This window comes from Caretta caretta, chromosome 26, assembly GCF_965140235.1.
Source record: "Caretta caretta isolate rCarCar2 chromosome 26, rCarCar1.hap1, whole genome shotgun sequence".
NCBI classification, from domain to species: Eukaryota; Metazoa; Chordata; order Testudines; family Cheloniidae; genus Caretta; species Caretta caretta.
This window is the reverse complement of record NC_134231.1, coordinates 14,089,298-14,109,573: the sequence shown is the minus strand read 5'-3', so window position 1 is coordinate 14,109,573 and position 20,276 is coordinate 14,089,298. Positions and strand designations below refer to the sequence as shown.

The 20,276-nt window shown below is 51.9% G+C and overlaps 1 protein-coding gene across 3 annotated transcripts in view; it reads right to left on the bottom strand.

Annotated features, from left to right (window-relative positions):
• DBNL (drebrin like) overlaps positions 1–19,973 on the bottom strand; it is a 35,004-nt gene extending 15,031 nt beyond the window's left edge. For 2 of the 3 annotated variants that reach the window (XM_048829290.2, XM_048829291.2), the window contains exons 1-9: positions 19,832–19,973; positions 18,549–18,604; positions 11,467–11,579; positions 8,929–9,003; positions 7,657–7,803; positions 6,538–6,615; positions 3,912–4,063; positions 1,334–1,388; positions 767–841 (exon numbers count right to left, since the gene is read on the bottom strand). In XM_048829290.2, the coding sequence (XP_048685247.1) occupies positions 767–841; positions 1,334–1,388; positions 3,912–4,063; positions 6,538–6,615; positions 7,657–7,803; positions 8,929–9,003; positions 11,467–11,579; positions 18,549–18,604; positions 19,832–19,914 (834 nt within the window). In that variant the 5' untranslated portion in view covers positions 19,915–19,973. The remainder of the gene's footprint in view (positions 1–766; positions 842–1,333; positions 1,389–3,911; positions 4,064–6,537; positions 6,616–7,656; positions 7,804–8,928; positions 9,004–11,466; positions 11,580–18,548; positions 18,605–19,831) is intronic. The other variant, XM_048829292.2, reaches the window with a different exon arrangement.
• Positions 19,974–20,276: the final 303 nt, after the last annotated feature.

Genomic DNA, 20,276 nt, shown 5'->3' with positions numbered 1-20,276 from the left:
CTTCTCAGCACTGGCCCTCGGCCTGCATGAAACAGGCAGCTGGAAAACAAGGTGTCACCAGTATGGCACATGGAGGCTCTCGCTTGTTTTGTTAAAGTCCTCTATTGGGGAGCTCCACAGGAGCAGCAGACAGGCCTCACTTCTGACTGGGAACTCAACTGGGAAGCCTAAAATTCACCCCCCCCAGAAATACAGGAAAGTTGTAGGAAGAACAAGACCCAGCCACTAGGGCAGGAGACCAGCAGCCATCAGTGGAGGCCTGGAGCAAGCCCCTGCACCCATAGGATAGGCTGGGGGAGGGCAGCGAAAGCTCCCTAGCTCCCAGGAGCGTCAGGGACAAGCACCTGTGCCACCAAGAGAAGCATGGGCATGAGGAGGCAGATAGGAGTCCATGCCCCTCAGAAGACCCACAGCCCACAACAAGTTGGGGAACAGGCCAACCAGCTCTCAGGGGACCCACAGCCGGCTGTGCGGGCCTTAGAAAGTAACTCAGAGCCCCCAGGAGACAAGCCCCCAGCTGAAGAACCAGGCAGGTGAGGCAATACGTGTGACTGCTGCGTCTGAACAGTCCACGCCGTGTCCCCAGCACTCTGAGGGGAAGGGAGCAAAGGAAGGGTTACAGCGAGAGTCAGTTCACTCCGTGTGCACTTAGAAGTGGCAGGAAAAGGAGGGCACTGCCCTGCCACGGACTGCCCGTGGGCCCGGCTGGCACAGCCGTAGCTGTCGGTGCTGGCAGCAGATCATGGGAGCGCCTCCTCTCACGTACCTGAGCTTTCTCCACAGACTCGCTCCTCCGGAGGCCCCTCCGCTGGGCGGCCTGATGCTCCTCTTCCTGCTCCTTCTGCAGCACAAGACAACCCTTTGCTCTCGCAGCCACAGAGACAAGGATCTCTCACCCAGCCCCCATACCAAATCCCGCCCTGAAACGTGGCTTCCCCTGGCTCCAGGGGGATGGGAACGAGGAGCAGCATGGGAAGGATGCTCATTACTGAGCCAGACAGCCAAATGCTGGACGCACCCAGTGTGCCAGGCTTTGGAACCTGCCTATGAGAGTGGCCGACAGCTGATGCTCTGACAAAGCCACTCTCTGTCCAACCCACCTGGCCAGATGGACAGTTCTGCAGGTGATGGACGAGTCATTCCTGACCCCTACACACGTTCCGCATGGGAAGCCCTGACACTGCCTCAGCCTGTCTGGGTATAACATTGCTCTGTCTGGAGCTCCCCCAGATGCAGTCCATGCTGCGCTATTCTAGGGGACCCTGCCCCCTCCCCAGATTTCTGCAAGAGTCCCGAATAAGAGGTCAAAGGGACGGCGACTGTCAAAACTCACCCATTGCCGCTTCTCCTTGTCCCTGCTCTGGGTATCCTGCTGCTGCTGGAATTTCCTGCCGTTATAAATAAACTGGAGTTAAATAATAACCAAGCCGCTCTGCCCCTAGAACCAAGCAGCCCAGCTGGGCGGAGCTCCCCGGCTCTCTGCACAGACAACCTTACAGCGGGGTGCTGCCCTCACTCCTTCCCCTAAAATTGTCGATTTAGGGGCTCCCCTCTGTCATATGAGCAATCCCCATCCTTGCCATAGCATTCACAAGGAAGGACCCCCACCCCGCCATTCCCAGACTTCCTCATCGCCATATCAAGCACCTGGAAGCCAAGCCTGTGGGGCAAACAGGCCAGCTCCAGGAGCGGGAGGGAGGGTGAAGCATTCCCCAAGGTTCGGGCTTAATATGGGAGGGGCAGGGGGATGAGGATAGGTGTGTCAGCCCCGAGAGGAGACCACCCCCCACCCCACTATCGCAGTCATGTAGGTGGGGCCCCTGGGCAGTAGCAAGGAGATGTGGCCACTCCAGCTTCTCTGATCGCTTTTCACACAACACCACAGGGCCCTTTCTCCCCCCAAAACACCCTTCAGTGGTGGGGGAAAGAACTCCCTCCCCAGAGGGGCCTGGGCAGACAGAGACTGGGGGGCTGTTCCTCCCCCCAACCCCAGGCTCTGTGAAAGGAATGCTGGAGCCAGGATATCCCTGGCCCCACTGGAAGGACGAAGGGAGGTCAGAGCCCACGTGGACAGTTTCTAGTGGCAGTAAAACCAGCCATCGCTCTCCCCGCCCCGTGTCCTTAGTGGCAGAGATGTTTTTGGGGGAGGAAAGGGGTGGCTATATCCAGCCCCCACTCAGGAGGGCAAGGGGGGGGCATTGCTGCCTGTTCCTTTGGCAGGGGGCAGTGCTGGCATCCTTCCCCCTGTGCCTATCAGTGCATGGCTTTGGGGATGGGCTTGCTCCCTGCCTGTCTATCATGCTCCTTGCTGGCTCTGGGGTGCCTCTGGTGTGGCTACTCATACCGCCGCTGGGGACACAGGACCAATGAGACGCCCTGTCAGACTCCAAGCCGGGGGCAAGGCTCACTCTTGTTAGGAGGAGCTATAAAACACTCCCAAAACATACTACAAAAGGATTAACAGAGTCAAGGTTGCCAGACTGCAGAATCCACCAACACAGACTCCCAAAAAACATGGAAATAAGCAGTTACATTGCTCAACAGCCCTGCACTGCAACCAACAGGCGCCCTTCAGCTCCGGCCACATTGGCTGCTTATACTGTGTGGCCTTGAGAGATTGCAATGTCCTAGAGCTGGAGGTGTGTGTATTGGGGGTGGGGAGGGGAATGTCCCTAAATGCGGGACAGGGTCAGAGTGCAAATGGTGGATGCAAAAGGTGCTACTGTAGCATTCAGGGAACCTTCTGTGAATGGGCGAGCTGTGCTTTCAGCCATGGTTTGAACGCCCAGCATTTGTTCTTAGGTAGCAGCGACAAAACTGAGATCTGCGCGTGTGCCGGGGCAACAGGCATATTGCCAGCGACCAAGACAGTAACAGCCTGGGCACGGACACCACTGTGGTTGTACTGTACAATACTATGGATGGCCACAGGGTTAGATATCAAGATGAGAGAGTGTCACCTCTAAGGCTGGGCTTAGGGTTGCGCCAGTCGGAGCCCTGGTCCGATGGACCGAGCAAGGTCCGTTAGCTGGGGCTCCTCTCTCGAGTCCGAGGCAGTTCCAGGGTGCAGGAGGCAAAGTCTTGCCCGTCAGACCAGCCTCCATGCCCCATTGGGGACAGGACAGAGAGGGATGGGGCAGGAAGACTTCAGTTGAAGTTGCTCAACAAGCAGAGCTCGTAGCTCAGCTGTGGAGAAGGCATCTCCTCCGCCTGGGTGATTTACCAGACAGGAGCCCCATCCAACAGAATTTACTAGGCCCTTCGGACGGGGACTCCAGGGCATAGCCTTAACTCTGACCTCAAAGACTGTGAAACATCAGCGAGTGACTCGTTGTCATACTGCCTAGCAACAGGCAAGCCAGTCGGAGGCTGGAGCTGTGTGTGTCTCCTCACAATTGGGAGGGTGTGTACTGTGGCTGGTTGTTTGTACAGGAGGCGAGGGTGTTATGGAGGCAAGCAGCCTGGGTGCTTCTGAAAGTGGCTGTTGCCTGAATGGTGACTTCCTCGATTTTCAGCAATTGCACGGATAGGAAATGCACTGGAGGAACTTTAACTGAGCACTCACGTTGTTGTGTGCGGACAGACAGAGCGAGTCTGCCACTCCCTGAAACCCACCGGGCCACACACTTCCCCCCTCTGCTGACAGGAATGGGGAGACTGGCACAGTGAAGGGACATTGAGGAGAGATGCCAGAGATCTGGCTGGAAGGGCACTGGGACTGTCTTCTGAGGCGAGGGTGGAGCATTCACTACATCGGTCCTCGCCCCTGAGTCCTACACTCTGCAGCATGGGATTGCTAGCCTGATGGGGAGAATAAAGCAGCCCCTGGGTCAGAGGGAAGGAGACCAGACAGACCCCTGGGATAAGGCAAGGAAGCCATTAGAGCGTCTCGGTGCAAAGAAGAGACTCACTTCTGAGCATCAATCTCATTGGATCTCTCTTTAAATCTTCGCTCACGCCCGGCTGCTTCCTGCAGCTCCCGCTCCTGGTGCTCTTTGTCCAGCCGCTGTCGCTCCTCATCCGCTCTCCTCTTCTCCTCCAGCCGGCGGTTCTCCTCGTCTTTCTAAGGACAGGAGCGTGCCAAGGCTGGTTAAAGCTGCCAGCACGGGAGAAAAATCCCCACAGCTCTCTCCTCACCATGTCTTTGTACTTTAATCACCAACCGTCATGGGAGATTTACAGCTGGTTACAGTGTTGTCCACTACAGCTGGACTGTGTGCAGCCCTGATTGCTCTAACATCAACCCACACACTCCTGGGAGGGCTCCTTCAACCTCCAAGAACTCCACATGGAGGGCGGACCCAGAAACACAGAATCTTCCCTCAAAGACCTTGCTTGTTCATGTAAGCACAAGTCACAGAAGCCCTGACAGCGATCAGGGCCATGCCCTGAGACCGAGCCCTCCCCTTCCTGACAGGAACAGAGAACAGAACACCTGGGACCTATAGCCCATAGGGCTAGCTTAGCTTTGATTGTAGTCACTGTAACACAAGGAATCTACAGGCCTGTGCCCTGTAAGACATTAGCATAAGCAAGTTAGCATAAGTATAGTCACGTAAAGTAGGCCTGTTACCCTGGTCATAGATAAATGGCCTGGCAATGACCATTAGCTGTTGGAGAACTAGGAATAGCTGGCTGAATAGCAGGAGTTGGAACCTAATGGTAACTGGTAACCACAGGAACATGGAAGTGATAACCACAAAACTGCTTGAGAATGGAAGGACAGGTATGATAATGAGAATTAATAGGTTAACCTATCAGTAAGGCTGCGAATTGTTCATGGAGGTCAGGGAAATCATGGCTTCCATGACTTCCTGTGATCTCTGTGAATTTTGCAGCGCTGGTGTGGCTGACCCCAGCAGCTGGGGAGGCTGACCCCAGCAGCTGGGGAGGCTGACCCCAGCAGCTGGGGAGGCTGACCCCAGCAGCTGGGGAGGCTGACCCCAGCAGCTGGGGAGGCTGACCCCAGCAGCTGGGGAAGCCCCAGGGCCAGCCGCAGCTCTGGCAGCCCTGTTAACTCACTCAGGTACTTATCTGGCCGCCATCACCACAGTATCTGCACACCTGATAACCTCCAATACATTTAAGGTCACACACACATGCACACACTCCCATGAGGTAAGGCAGGGCTACGGTCCCTCTCCTACAGATGAGGCACAGAGCGGCTAAGTGATTTCCCTTGGGACACTCAAAGGAAGCCTGTAGCAGAGCAGGGAATGGAAGCACGGTCTTCCAAGACCTAGTGCAATTGCCTAACCATTGGACCATCCTTTCTCTGTCTGGCCAGGACTGAGGAAACCACCACTTGCGATGTCTCCAGTGTTTAACCTCCTCCGTGTCAAACGGAGCAGCACCGCTGCCTTGCTCTCTCAGTGCCTCGTCAAAATCGAAAGAGCAGCTGGCCAAGCCGAGCCCAGGCCAGACTGGGCGGCTGGGTGCGCTTTGGAGAACTTGCTTCCTTTGTAACATCGCCCACTGTCAAAGGCACCCACCCTCAGATGGTTAGCTTGGTCTGCGACCTAGCGCTCCTTTTCAGACTTCTCTCTGCTACCACATGCCCCAACAGGCAGTGGGGCAAAACATGTCCACTTCCAGCTGGGCCTGGTGGGGAGATTGTGCTGTCCCAGCGGACACAGCCCTGGCCACGGAAATGCTCACATCCAGGACCTGCAGGCTCCATTGTCACAGGGATTTAGATCCAGGGAGGAGTCAAACACCTGTTAAGGACTGCAGCGGCCTGACTGCTTAACCAAACCTGCCGCAGCATTCCACTCAGCACACTGGTTCCCTAGTCACAGCCCTCTTGGGATCCGACCTATTTCCCCGAGAGACCCCTTCCGCTCCAGAGCCACGACCTCCCACAACAGCTACAGCCCACTTCAACCGTGAACCTGCCGACCGTCAGTGGGAGCCTCGAGAGGGCAGGAGCCAAGACGCTCGCTAGAGCTAGACCAGACTACGGAACTCACTGCTACAAGAGAGAAGAGACCACAAACCTCAGTACATTCAGAACTCAGTATATGCAGAATCTTTACACTCAAACTCATCAAGCTAATGATTCAAAAGGCTGGGGAAGAAGAACAGAGCTTATTGTTATTCTGGAAGCTCTCAGGTGCTATGAGATGAGGACTAAATAAGAATCTCGATGGGCACTGAGAGACAGTGCCATGAAGATGAGCTGCCTAGATATGAAAACTTACACGTCTCCACTTAATTTTCAGCTGAAGCAAAATTTCCTTCCAGCCCTCGCTCCTGCATTTTGGGTTCATGTTGAAATATCAGGACTTCTGCTTACAAACCCGGCAGGACATGCGGGAGTATGGACTTGTCCCAATACTTTCTCCAGTCTCTTCTATAGCAGCTGGAAACAGTCACCCCCACGAAAGCAGAACACACCCTTCCCATACCCAGGAGTCAGCAAAACCCAGCCTTAGAAAGGGGAGGAAGAGGCAGCTAGTGACCCAAAAAGCTCAGGTTAAATCCGAGCACCTTACCCAAATCAAGCCTCCCTCAGCAATCCAATGCTTGGGGACTCACCTCTGCTTTGGCCCAGAAGTTATCTTTACCGACCCTCTTGATTTCAGACATGGCGTTTGTCTTCTGATAGACAGAACTCTAGAGGTGGACAAGAGAAACACACAGCTGAGGCAGTCTGTATATAATCAGGACCTAGTGGTCAGAAATTTGCAGCAGCCTGGCAACACAGCCCAGCATCTTTCAGGTTCCCCTCCCAGGATAGTGCGCCCAGAACTGTTCAACAGGACCATTAAGTGCCTGATTCTGTGCAACAGGCCAAGCAGTCTCCAAGGTTGGGGGAATGTGGAGAGGGCCCGGGAAAGGGAAAGTCCAATGGAATGTTGAAAGCCTGTTTATGACTCCGCATGGGCCAGACCCTGAAGTCTGGCCCAGAGAGAGATAGGAAGTTGTAATTGGAGAGCTGCATTTTAGAGACAGATAAAACTGGCAGGATGAGGGGGGAAAATTACCCAAAAAGGGAAAAGACAGTGGTAAATATATAGATATTTGAAGAATAAGTCCCCCGCTCCACCCTGCTATGTGGCAGAAGCTAAGGAGCTGAGAGCTCATCACAGGATCAGCAAAGGATCTTCAACAACAAGAGAAAGGAAGACAGAAACAGCACCAAGACACAGATGATTAAGTACCATTCAGCGAACAAGCTGAGACAGTCAGCAACCTGACCCTGACGTATTGCATGTGTGGATCTTTTCTAGTGTTTAGATGAACTGATGCTTATGCAGTGTTTGAAAAGTGAAAGCACAAAAATTGATGTCTGAAACTGAAAAGAATGTGCTCTGACATTAATTCTTGTGGGCTAACACACATCTTGAGAGGGGTGCTTTAGAAATTCAAATGTTGTTGCTTCGGAGTCACTGTAGACAAGACAACACTTGAGAATACACGGAGGCTGGTCTCTCATTTCGCACTAGCCATCAGATCCAGAGAAAGAGGTTCTGAGATACAGAGGGTGAGGCCATGAAGAATACCACGGCTAGCTTCAGAACAAGTGCGTCGTCACACCAGGATCAGAGTTGAGCAGCCCTATTTGCTGCGCAGCTGAGTCACTGGCAGCTAGATTCCTGCTGAACCTGCAGCCCAGGGGTGCAAAGGTTACTTAGAAAGGTCCCAGGAACTCACCACTGGTGCCTGAGGGCCTGAATCCTGGAACCTGCTACTTTCTTTATGGAAGTTGTAGTTTGCGCCGGAAGCCTTGGCAACTTTCTCCATGATGGAGTCAGGTTCCACGTCCTCCTCTGCCCGAGCATTTATCGTCACATGGGCGCCCTGGGCAGAGAAAAAGAGCAGCACAGTTAGGAGAAACTTGACTCCGAGGGCTAAAGGATGACACCCTTCTGCCCAAAGACACACACTGCTGCGGAGTGACCTGAGAGCAGACTGGCCTGATTTCACCACTGCACGTGTGGGGCAGACACTTCTTATGGGAACAGAGGCCTCCAATCCCTCTGTCTGCCTTTTGTACGACCCCCCACAGAGGGGAAGGAAGGGAGAGGCAAAGAGAGCCATTGGGATCTGGTCCCACACTTCATGGCATGTGAAGTGACACGGTAAGGCTGCTGCTGTCACCCATTCTCCTCCAGCTCCTGAAGAGGATACTGGGCTGACCTGAACTTTCCACTTTACAGACCTGAGCCACAAGCTCCTTGAAGTTTCTGGACTCAATACCGAATCTAAAACAGCAAGGATGAAGGAACCCCAAGGTCAAGGGACTGAAAGAGAGAGGGCAGAAGGAGACATGACATTCCCACCCCTCTGCAGCAGTCTGTAGCCTCTGGCAACTCCAAGTCCCCTTTTAAAATGATACTTTACATAGCTCCCCACTGAATTACTGCAACTGAAAGCAGAGTTTAAAGAAGCCATTTGCCCACAGATTGCAGCTCAAAGGGCTGCCAGGTATGAGGGAGAACTGTTAATCTAATGAGGTAAATATCCACAATGTAAGAGAGAACGGGTGTTTGTAGCTCTTCCCTTCCGTGTGGTCTCTTTTTCTATCAGGAACTATTTTTCATCAGGGAAACCCCCTAAAATATATTGGCTCTCAAAGAAACTTAGAAGAACATGTCTACCAGTAACAAGCCCCCACAGGATGCTCAACGGGTTCACTTCACAGGTGGTTAAGGGGACTCAGCTGAGTGCCAACGGCATTTTAACGCACACCCTGCTGTGGCTTTCTGCTGTGTTTCTGTTCCAGGAGAAGCCCATGCTCACCCGGGAAGATCCCTGGCTGTAAATATGGAGTGGCCAGAGCCCTGCAAAACTTGCTGTACCTCCCTCGGGCCTTTCCCAGCAGGAAGGACAAAAAGCCAGGGCTGCAGATCTGGAATAATAGAAAGGGCAAACAGCAGCAAAGGGGGGGCGTCCAGGGAGATCACCATAAAAACATGCCTGTACCTTTAAGAAGTTTCCTACAGTGCTGACATGGTTGGCACATGCTCCCTTTCTCACATCGTTCACACCTTCGCCAGTCTGCAAAGAGAAATCATCAGTACCTAGAACCTCATCTCAAGGGCGCTGTAGCACTCAGCTGAGACACGGCCCCCCCCCCCCCCGGCATGGCTCCTTGGAACAGGACATCACAGCTCTCACCAATGAGGTGAGGTGGAGGCCAGATTGAGGGGGAAGAGATGCTGCGTGCCCAAGGCAAAGCTCTGGCAGCATTACTTAACGCGAAGGAGAGGAATGTAAGAGATGAATGTAAAATAAGCATCCAAGTGGCAGATGCCCTCTCATAGAATCATAGAATATCAGGGTTGGAAGGGACCTCAGGAGGGCATCTAGTCCAACCCCCTGCTCAAAGCAGGACCAATCCCCAATTTTTGCCCCAGATCCCTAAATGGCCCCCTCAAGGATTGAACTCACAACCCTGGGTTTAGCAAGCCAATGCTCAAACCACTGAGCTATCCCTCCCCCTTCCTCTCTGCTAACCCTCTCTAGTACTACCAGTGCCTGGTTCCTTGGGAGTAGGATCCTACTCCCAGACACTGGGCCTGTAAACCTGGCTGCCATCTTAGCCGACACACCAGGGATTGAACTGGGAACCTCAACGGCTGAAAGCAGGAGTTGCTACAGCTTGAGCTGAACAGCCAAGGTGCCAAAGGTGGGGCTGCAACAGACGCGCATCTTCCCCTGGATCAGGCCCAGAGCGGGACCTGTAACACACATGGATCGGTGGGTATATCTGCACTAAGGACCATCACAAAACTCACCACCTTCTGCTCCAAGTGCCGGCACTGTCTTTGACCGGCCTTCTAACATCAATACGAAGCAACATGTACGTTTGAAAAAACCTAAAACCCTCCCAAAACAAGACACTCCACTGCACGGACTTCTCCCCCGGAGAGAGGATGGAGAGAACAAACAACACCCGGCAGATGTGGAGTCACATGGCTTCCACTGTAGTGCTGGAAGGCACTCAGACACTACAGTGACGAGCACAGAACAACCACCTATACAGAATAAAGAACAGCACATTGCATGCTCTGTTTGTGGAATCTCAACTCCAAGTCTTCCTCACTTTCAAACATTTTATTCTCACTACAACGCTTTAGAGGGGTTATTTTCAAGATATTTATTGCCTCAATAACCTTAACCTAAATAACCTGATAATATTTACTGCTAGTTTAACTACCATACTAATCCATGGTGCGCCCACACCTTGAATACTGTGTCCAGTTCTGGTCAGCCCGTCTCAAAAGGATGTAGTAGAAATGGACAAGGTTCAGAGAAGATGAAAGATGATCAAGGGTATGAAACGGTTTCCATACGAGGAGACTCTAAAAATATTAGGACTGTTTAGCTTAAAGAGAGATAATTAAACGGGGGCAAGGATGACAGGAGGTCTATCAAATCTTGAATGGTGTGTGTGAGAAAATGAATAGGGAAGTGTTATTTAACAATACAAAAACCAAAGGTCACCCCATTAAATTAACAGGCAGCAGGTTTAATACAATAAAGAGGAAATATTTTTTCACACGACATACAATTAACCTGTGGAATTGTGCCGTGACAGCCAAAGTATAACTGTTCCAAAAAGAACTGGATAAGTTCATGGAGGACAGGTCCATCAATGACTATTAGCCAAGATGGTCAGAGATGCAGCCCATGTCCCTAAACCTCTAACTGCCAGAAACGGGGAGGGGAAGATGGGTGGATCATGCCAACTGCCCTGTTCTGTACACTCCTACTGAAGCTCTGGTACTGGTCACTGTTGGAGACATGATAATGGGCTAGAAGGTCCATTGGTCTGACCTAGTATGTCAATTCTTATCCTCTTAACAAGAACAGAGCACCTCAGAAGGCCTAGGAACATCTCCCCATTTTGTTCATCTGAATTCTTAGCATTTTGCAGTGCACTAGAGATTTGCATGTGTTTTTTGGGGAGTCTCACTCTGGCCCCGAAGTCATTCCAAGCATTAGCTATCTATAAGGTTAAGTTTTTGTCACAGATATTTTTAGTAATAAGTCAAGGACAGGTCTCGGGCAATAAACAAAAATTCACAGAAGCCCAGGACCTGTCCCTAACTTATTACTAAAAAGATCTGTGACAAAATGGGGAGGTGGATCCAGCATCCACTGCTACTGGGGCTCCCGGGTCCCCCACCGCTGCGGTGAGTGGGAGCTCCGGGGTCCCCCTGCCTGCGGGGCTTGGCTGCTGTGGGGTTTCCCCAGCCACCCACTGTGGCTGGGCAGCTGCAGCGTCCCCCCAGCAGGGCAGGGGTTGCAAAGGAGGGCTGGCCGGGAGCTCCAGCCCCAGGGTAGAAGATGTCACTGAGGTCAATGGAAGTCACGGATTCCATGACACAATTGCAGCCTTAGCTTTCTAGATGCTGGCAGCTCTGGTTCAAGGGTGTATGGTTTTCCACCTAGAGAGAGAATCAAACATATAGCTAAGTTTCCACATGCTAACAGAAACAGTCCATCTCTGCTTACCCAATTGATGATGACGTATTTGGGAAGGCCAGAGTTGGGATCCTTTACCCGACAGAAAGCGTACATCACCTTACCACTGTTGAGCTCCTCCATCAGTTCCTCCAGGCCACCATCTATACGGTTATTTTCACAGAGGGAGAAAGGGAGAGAGATGAGCCAAGTGAGATCGAGCCAACCAGCTCAGTCTTGAGAAGAGGAAAAATTACCGTCAGCGTCCCTCAGAAAAGCATCCAACTAAGAAACAAACTGTTGAGAAAATAAAACTGAATTGTCAGCAGCCTTCATCAACAGCGATGTGTCCATGAAAACGGGACCTGAGAGGCTGTCTGCTTCTGATGCTTATTCCGACCTACCATCATAATGATGTTATAAAAAATAATAAAGACATCTATCCAAGGCGTCAGGCACCCTAACACAACCACGCAAGAAATACAATTAAACCTCAGCAAGGCTGAAACCAGTTCCACAGGAACTCGGGAGGGCAGCCAGCTTTCATCATCTAGGAAGACCCTGAGCATTTTCTCCAGAGCCTTGCCAAGCAGGTGTCTCTTGCAGTGTGCCCTGAAAGTCAGAGTTGAGCTTTTTCAGACCAAGGCAGGAAAGCAAGTTCCAGTGTCCTGGAGCCCTCACAGAGAACACCTTGCCAGCCACCCCTCTCTTCTATAATGAGAGGGATCCAGTTTGAGCACCCCCGCTGACCACAGCTGTGGTAGTATGGCCTAGGAGAGGGGAGATTCCTCAGGGAGGCCAGTCCCAGGCCACTTAGGGCTTTAGTGGTCATCACCAACACCTTGAACTCCACCCTAAGACCAATGGGCAGCCAGTGCTGACCCTACAGCACTGTTGTCACTTGTTCCCAGCAGAAAGCCCAACTCGATAACCAAGTCACTACACTCTGCACCAGCTTCGGTCTCTGAATGGCTCTAAGGTGCAGCCCCGTATAGCGTGCATGGCAATAGTCTCACCAATCTGACAAAGGCCTGAACAACATCCGAAAGAAAAGGTCCAACCTCCTAGCCAAACATAAAATAGTAAAAAGCTGACTGGATTACTGCTGAAATCATCAAACAGCAACTAGGGGTCAAGAGTCACCCCTAAGCTGCAAACACCATTAACGAAAGGCAGAAGTACTCCTCCAATCAAAGAGGCCAATATTACTTCCACCATCTTCTCCAGCTGCTTCCCCCAACCCACCATCCTCACCTCAGTCTTGTCCAGGCCCAGCTTCAGCCAGCTCACTCTTGTTCATGCCCCAATCTCCACTAGACACTATGGCAAGACTTCCTGTCTCTCGAAGAGAACAGATCACCAGCCAGCATGAGTCCTCCAGCAGTGCACATGGACACACAGAACAAGCACAGCCCCCGATGAGAGTCCTATCTGTGGATGTTACAGTCCCCACTCCTGAGATTCAGCCCTTGGTGGCTTTCTCCCACTGCTTGGCCATGAGTAGTCAGAACAAACTCTGCTCCCGGTGAGAGGCCTCCACCTAAACCAACAAATTCACACAGCTCTGCTAGGGTTTGCAATTTTATGGATCATATGGAAGAGGTAGGACCTCTTCAGAGCCCTGGCATCCTTACAAATGTACCCTCACATTTCATCTGGAAAGAGGCCAGATTCCTACAGGATCTAAAATAAAAAGTATATCAAATGAAAACCACTCTTACCATAAATGGACATATATTCCAAGGCACTTCATTGTAATTAAATATTTCAATACAGTGTCTGTTTTCAAAGCTGTAGCAGATGGCTCTAAACTCTACACACAAGTTTGTACAAGAAGTTGTATTGAAACAATAATCATAGAATATTAGGGTTGGAAGGGACCTCAGGAGATCATCCCCTGCTCAAAGCAGGACCAATCCCCAATTTTTGCCCCAGATCCCTAAATGGCCCCCTCAAGGATTGAACTCACAACCCTGGGTTTAGCAAGCCAAAGCTCAAACCACTGAGCTATCTCTCCCCTCTAAACAGCCTGGTCCCATTAAAGTCCATAGGAGTTATCACTGATTTCAGTGGAATCCAGATTCCTTAAAGTAATATGCATAAGCAAACGTGGCAGGAACAGAGGCTCAGGAACGAACACCGGTCACCTCTTTGGATGTGGCTTACTGAAGGGGCTCCTGTTTAATCCAAAACGAGACCAGCTTGACTAAGTCTCCAGCTGTGTGTTCCTTCCTCCCATTTCATTTTAGCAGCAAGCTCAAAATAAGAGACCATGCACACTCACAAACAGGAAAGCCAGCTTCCCCTGAGCTCCCTGCATAGGCGTCTGGACAGCACAACCGGTTTCTTGTCAGGCAGCAGCACCCAGAAGTCACCTACTACAGGACAGACCCAACAGAGAAAACAACAGAACGCCACTGGCCATCACCTTCAGCCCGCAACTAAAACCTCTCCAGAGCATCATCAAGAATCTACAACCTATCCTGAAGGACAACCCATTACTCTCACAGAACTTGGCAGACAGGCCAGTCCTTGCTTACAGACAGCCCCCCAACCTGAAGCAAATACTCACCAGCAACCACACACCACACAACAGAACCACTAACCCAGGAACCTATCCTTGCAACAAAGCCCGTTGCCAACTATGTCCACATATCTATTCAGGGGACACCATCATAGGGCCTAATCACATCAGCCACACTATCAGAGGCTCGTTCACCTGCACATCTACCAATGTGATATATGTCATCATGTGCCAGCAATGCCCCTCTGCCATGTACATTGGTCAAACTGGACAGTCTCTACGTAAAAGAATAAATGGACACAAATCAAATGTCAAGAATTATAACATTCAAAAACCAGTCAGAGAACACTTCAATCTCTTTAGTCCCACGATTACAGACCTAAAAGTGGCAATTCTTCAACAAAAAAACTTCAAAAACAGACTTCAACGAGAGACTGCTGAATTGGAATTAATTTGCAAACTGGATACAATTAACTTAGGCTTGAATAGAGACTGGGAGTGGATGGGTCATTACACAAAGTAAAACTATTTCCCCACGTTTATTCCACCCCCCACTGTTACTCAGATGGTCTTGTCAACTGCTGGAAATGGCCCACCTTGATTATCACTACAAAAGGTCCCCCGTCCCCCCACCCCTGCTCTCCTGCTGGTAATATCTCACCTTAAGTGATCACTCTGGTTACAGTGTGTATGGTAACACCCATTGTTTCATGTTCTCTATGTATATAACTCTCCCCACTATATTTTCCACTGAATGCATCCGATGAAGTGAGCTGTAGCTCACGAAAGCTTATGCTCAAATAAATTGGTTAATCTCTAAGGTGCCACAAGTCCTCCTTTTCTTTTTACCCACAGCAGTGTGACATGTAGGTGTAAAAGGGCACGAGACACTCAGCTATGCAGCTAAATTAGCTGCAAACGTAGGTGGTTTCTATACACCTTCAGATTTTCACCAGTACTGTGGTTACTCTGTTGCGTAAGAAGAGTTTGCTAGGTACTTTGCCTATAAAAAACTGCCATGTCTGCAGCCTGCTATACACAAAGCCGTGCTGTGGATGTTACACATGGCCCCATGGTTGCAGGAAAAAGATGGGATAAGCCTATGTTATGGTATAATTTGAGAGATGGTCTGGACTAATTGAACAGTGTCAGAATGCAGTTTATGCACAAAGAGGTGGAGTTAAAACTGCGTGGGCAACATTAACTTTGTCCTTTTCTGGCTTTTGCGTGCAGCCTTCGTGCTTCATTAACGGTGCAAGTTAATATCTGGCACCTTAATACCAGGCACCAGCCTCAAGAGAATTTTGAGCAGCCGAACCACTGGCCTAGACCGCAGCACGCTTACTGGAGGCCACCAGGAAGAAGCCCCTCAGCAGCAAAGCTCCTAAGATGCATCAAAGCAGGGCACCCTCCTATGCGTTGGAACTCTCCCTTGTTCCCCGTTCACCTTACAAGGACCACACGCAGGGCTGACTTAGACGCACATGTGGGGTCAGGCTGGTCTTCATCAACTTCTCATTTTATGAGGTTAGCAGGAAAGTGGGCAAAATTCAACTGAGTTTGTGCAGCACGAGGTTTTCAAAGCTCATTTTCACAGGACTTGCAAAGGCCTTCCCTGCCAAATTTCAACTTCAGTTTCCCCGCCCCTAGCTGTTGCGTGTGTATGGCTCCTCAAAAAAAATTCTTGTCAAGAAGTTACATCATGGGGAAAGCGCATTCCCTCTCCCACCAACAGCTGATATTCAAACTTTAAAAGGAAAAAGACAATTCACCCTTAGGCAGCGGCCAAGCCTTGAATATCTCAACCTGGAAGTTGAAAGGGATGAGAGTGTGAAAAGAGGGACTAGAATAGAAAGCGCTACATTACCCACGATACCTCTCCCACTATCAGTAAATGCTAAAAACTACCGTGAGTACAATATTAACACTGGGGTTGCAATCAAGTGCTCGCACACCAGTAAAATTTCACCATCGAAGGTTCTTCCTGCAGCTTTGGCTCAACTACATTTAACCACCACAAAATGTACGAGTTGCATATCAGTCATCAGGCATTGGTAGCAATTCCAGAACGAAGGCTGCATTTAGATTTGCACTTGAAGCAGGACTGAAATCCCTATTTTCCCCACAATTAAACAGTTCTACTCAGTCTCCAAATTTAGCCCAGTCATTTCAGATGGCAAATAAATTTTCCACGTGATGTTCCCAGAAAAATACTCACTAGCGTTTGCAGAAGAAAAGTTTAGAAATTTTCCCTTTTGCAGCTGTCTTGACAATCTCACTTCTGGGGGGTTTCCTCTCAACACACAACCCTCGTCCCCACAACCACCAAACTGCACACGCTCTGATAAGATCTCAGATACAGAACACCGCTGAACTTTTAAAATAAAATGTAACAAGTTGTAACCACCTTGTCATCAGGCAAGGAAAACCAACAGAGCCACTCAGCTTTGTCAGCAACTTCCATTTTCAAAGCAACAGGGGTCAAGCTGCCTCTGCAGGAGAGCTCCAATCTTGAGTCTGGATTTCAGCTTTCCTCTTCTCCCACCATATCTTAACCCTGTTAGTAAGACAGCGCTACAGAAAGCACCCTGTGGTTCATCAACTGTGAGCCTAACTGAATCAGTGAAGATGTGGGTGCAGCCTAGGCCCAAAATTCAGCTCTTGGGTTGGGGCAGAGACATGAGGGGAGCCAAGCAAAAAGGCTGGCAGTGGGGCTGTAGAGCAGAGCCGGGCTAAGAACTGACCTTCCAGATTCTCTGTTCCGGAGGCCCTACTCCCTTAGCGCCATTCCAAACAGAACATTATGTCCTTTGCCTTACGAATGTTTTCACTCACTGAAATGAAGGTAATTATCCTTCTGTCTGGAAGGCAATTTAATGGGATGGGGAGACTCCTAAAATTAGGGCATCCGAAAATCGGGCTTGGAAAAGTGGGGTCTAGGAACGTGCTGGCAGTTCAGCCCTGCTGCCAAATTCCTTGGCTCCCTCCTTTACCAATGCCCCTCCCTAGCAGTTAAACCTCAGGAGGAGATTCCCAGTCTGACAGATTTCTCTCACTCAGGAGCTCAGCTGTGGGACGGAAAAGCTCTTAGCTCCTCTACTGAGGGACCTCCAGCTACAATTATCCCTCTCTTCCTTTCCCTATTTCTATCACCGACAGGGCAGGGACAAGAGTTACCAGCTGAGCAGTTTCTCCCCCAGACAGTTCTCCAGAGGGGAGTCCTAGTTTGGCAGACTGGAGAAGGCTTGCTTGACTGGACTGCTACGGATCTCCCAGGGCCTCAGGGGCATGAATGCATCTAATGTGTCAATGTTTAAAATCTGACCATGGTAGATAAGTAAGGTGGCATGAGACGGAGCAGGGCTGCATGGGGTGTGCCGGTGTGAGAACCATCACGAACAGCCACACATCACCCCTTCACAGGTTTCCTGAACACGACCAAAAAAACATCCTTCAGCTACCATTTGCAGAGTGACACTGCCCTTCATTTTCCGCCAAATTCAAAACCACAGACAGAGCTACATACAAGACAATTTCTCAAGGTCACACTAACCCAGTGTCAGTCACATACACATATAACCTGCGAACATGGTTGGCATTCAAGGTGCCTGTTAGCTGATGCGTGTGGCGACACGGAGGAGGTGAAAGGAAAATATGAGGTCGGGAAAGGAAACCGATGAATGGAACACAGACAAAATGATACAAATACTTATTTCCTTGCTTTTAAGTTGGGTGTTGGTGGGACCTACAGTTTAGCGCTCTTAGCTGTAAATTAGTAGGTTTTCATGTGGAAATCAGCCAGATATTAAGTGTTACATGTAACGGGGAAACCCGAATCGGAAAATACTCTATATGGACAGATTTCAGAGTAGCAGCCGTGTTAGTCTGTATCCGCAAAAAGGAGTAAGTCAGAATTATTGTTCACAAGTCACCTTGACTTCAGAGTGCACGGCTGTGCTAGCTTTCTGTTGTATTAACCCTACTTGTGTTAAAATACAACAGGAATGAACTGAACTGTGAAGAGTTAAAAAGAGGTACCGGAATTTTTTTTCAAGTTTCTTTAAAAAAAACAAAAACAACAGAAAAACCCCCACAAAAGAGGAAGGAAAAGAAAACGAGCGAAGGCTGTTTTGAGAAACTTGCCTTCATATTACATGTGGCTTCACAGTCCTCTACTAACTGCTCTCTTTCTGCTTTTACACTGCACCTCTTCACTGGAAAAGCATCACCGCCAGGCACTGTTACTGGATCACTGGAAAAGCCTTACGTCCCACAGTACGTGTCCCGGGTCTAATCCAGGACTCTTCACAACGGCTTCCGTGAGTCTGAGCAAGCAGCAAGGTGCTGAAACCACAGCCCCAGAAAGGAATGTCCTTTGTTAAGCAACTGGGGTGAAAGAGGAGGCAGAATTTCCATCCCCAGAGCTATTCCATGCAAACACGGGACACCAACAGCCAGCACTGGGTAACGAAGCTGAACAGACATCACAACCCTGTCAAGCTAAACCATGCCACCTTCTGTGCACACACTCAGCAACCAAGGACCCATCCTGACCCCAGATGGGGACGGCTGCCCCACATAGGAGGTGGCCTTCCCCAGATGCACTCACCTCCAGTGCCAGCCACCCGCAGGTCATTACTGTTGCCTTCGTAGGTAAACAAAGCCCTGAAATAAAGCATAGGGGTGACATTTTAGCAACCAATGCACCATTATTCCTCACCAGCCCAGCCTCCTGCTGCACCCCATCTCCCCAGAACGGATGCTAGCCCCCTCCTCACCACCATCCTTCTTCCCTTCGTATTCTACTGTTAATTGAATTGTCTCATTAGCACTAACCCCCCCACTTGGTAAAGCAACTCCCATCTTTTCATGTACTGTGTGTGTGTGTATATATACACACACACACCTGCCACTGTATTTTCCACTCCACGCATCTGATGAAGTGGGTTCTAGCCCACGAAAGCTTACGCCCAAATAAATTGGTTAGTCTGTGAGGTGCCACAAGGACTCCTCGTTGTTTTTGCTGATACAGACAAACACGGCCGCCACCCTGAAACCCGTCACCAACCTGACTGTTTCCCTCCCTTCTTCACACGCCATCCCTGGTTCCACACAGCCCCCACCCCACGCCCTCCTGTGTCATCCTGGCTGCCGTCCACTCCCCCACCACTCATCTCCCACACCCACCCACTTGCTCACTCACACGCACAACCCTCTCCGACCACGAACCACCCCCGTGGCCGGTTCCGCAGCCGAGGCCACGCCGCCCCAACCAGCATGGCCCCAGCGCCATCTAAGCTAATGTGAAACACACGTGCCCCCGCCCTGAGGCCCCCCAGCCGATGCCCCCCAGCCGATGCCCTGCCCCCCAGAAGGCCCACCCCGCATCTGCATCACCTCCAGCCCTGCCCTACTGCGAGGGAAGAGGAAGGGAACCATGGGGGGGGGGGGTCTGGAGTGGTCCCAGTCCTCACGGGGTGGGGGGATGGTACAAGGAGGCGGGCCCGAGCCCCGAGAGTGGGGGGCCTGGTGGGGGCAGGGCCGGTCCTGGGGAGGGGGAGCCTGGTAGAGGGTGGCACAGAGCCAGTCCAGAGGGGCGGCGGGCTGGAAGGGGGGGGGGGGCAGGGCCGGTCCCGGGGCCCGGCGGGGGTGGGTGGGGGAAGGGGGACCCGGCAGGCTGGGGGGGGGGGGCAGGGCCGGTCCCGGAAAGGGGGGGCCCGGCGAGGGCGGGAGGAGGAGAAGGGGGAGGCGGGCCCGGCGGGGGGCGGGAGGGGCCCGGCGGGGGGGGCCCGGCGGGAGGAGGGGGGGGGCCCGGCGGGAGGAGGGGGGGGGGCGATCCCGGCGGGGGGGAGGGCGAGGGGGGCCGATCCCGGGGGGGGCCCGGCCCCTCACCAGTCGGTCGGGCTGCCCGCGGCCACCACCCGGCCGTAGGCCTCCTGCAGCGCCGGCCCGTTCCTGCTCAGGTTCAGCGCCATGGAGCCGCCTCCGCCCCGCCGCCTTCCGGCTCCTCCCGGCCGCGCCGCGCTGGGGCGGGGCTGGGGGGGCGGGCAAAGCCGGGGGGGCCGCCCCGAGCGCCCAGACACCGCCCCGCAACCTCCCCCTGGGCCCCCCAGCTCCCCACAGACACCCCCCATCCTCCCCTTGCCCCCCAACACCTCCCCACAGACACCCCGCAACCTCCCCAGCTCCCCACAGACACCCCCCATCCTCCCCTTGCCCCCCAACACCTCCCCACAGACACCCCGCAACCTCCCCAGCTCCCCACAGACACCCCCCATCCTCCCCTTGCCCCCCAACACCTCCCCACAGACACCCCCCAACATCCCCCTGCCCCCCA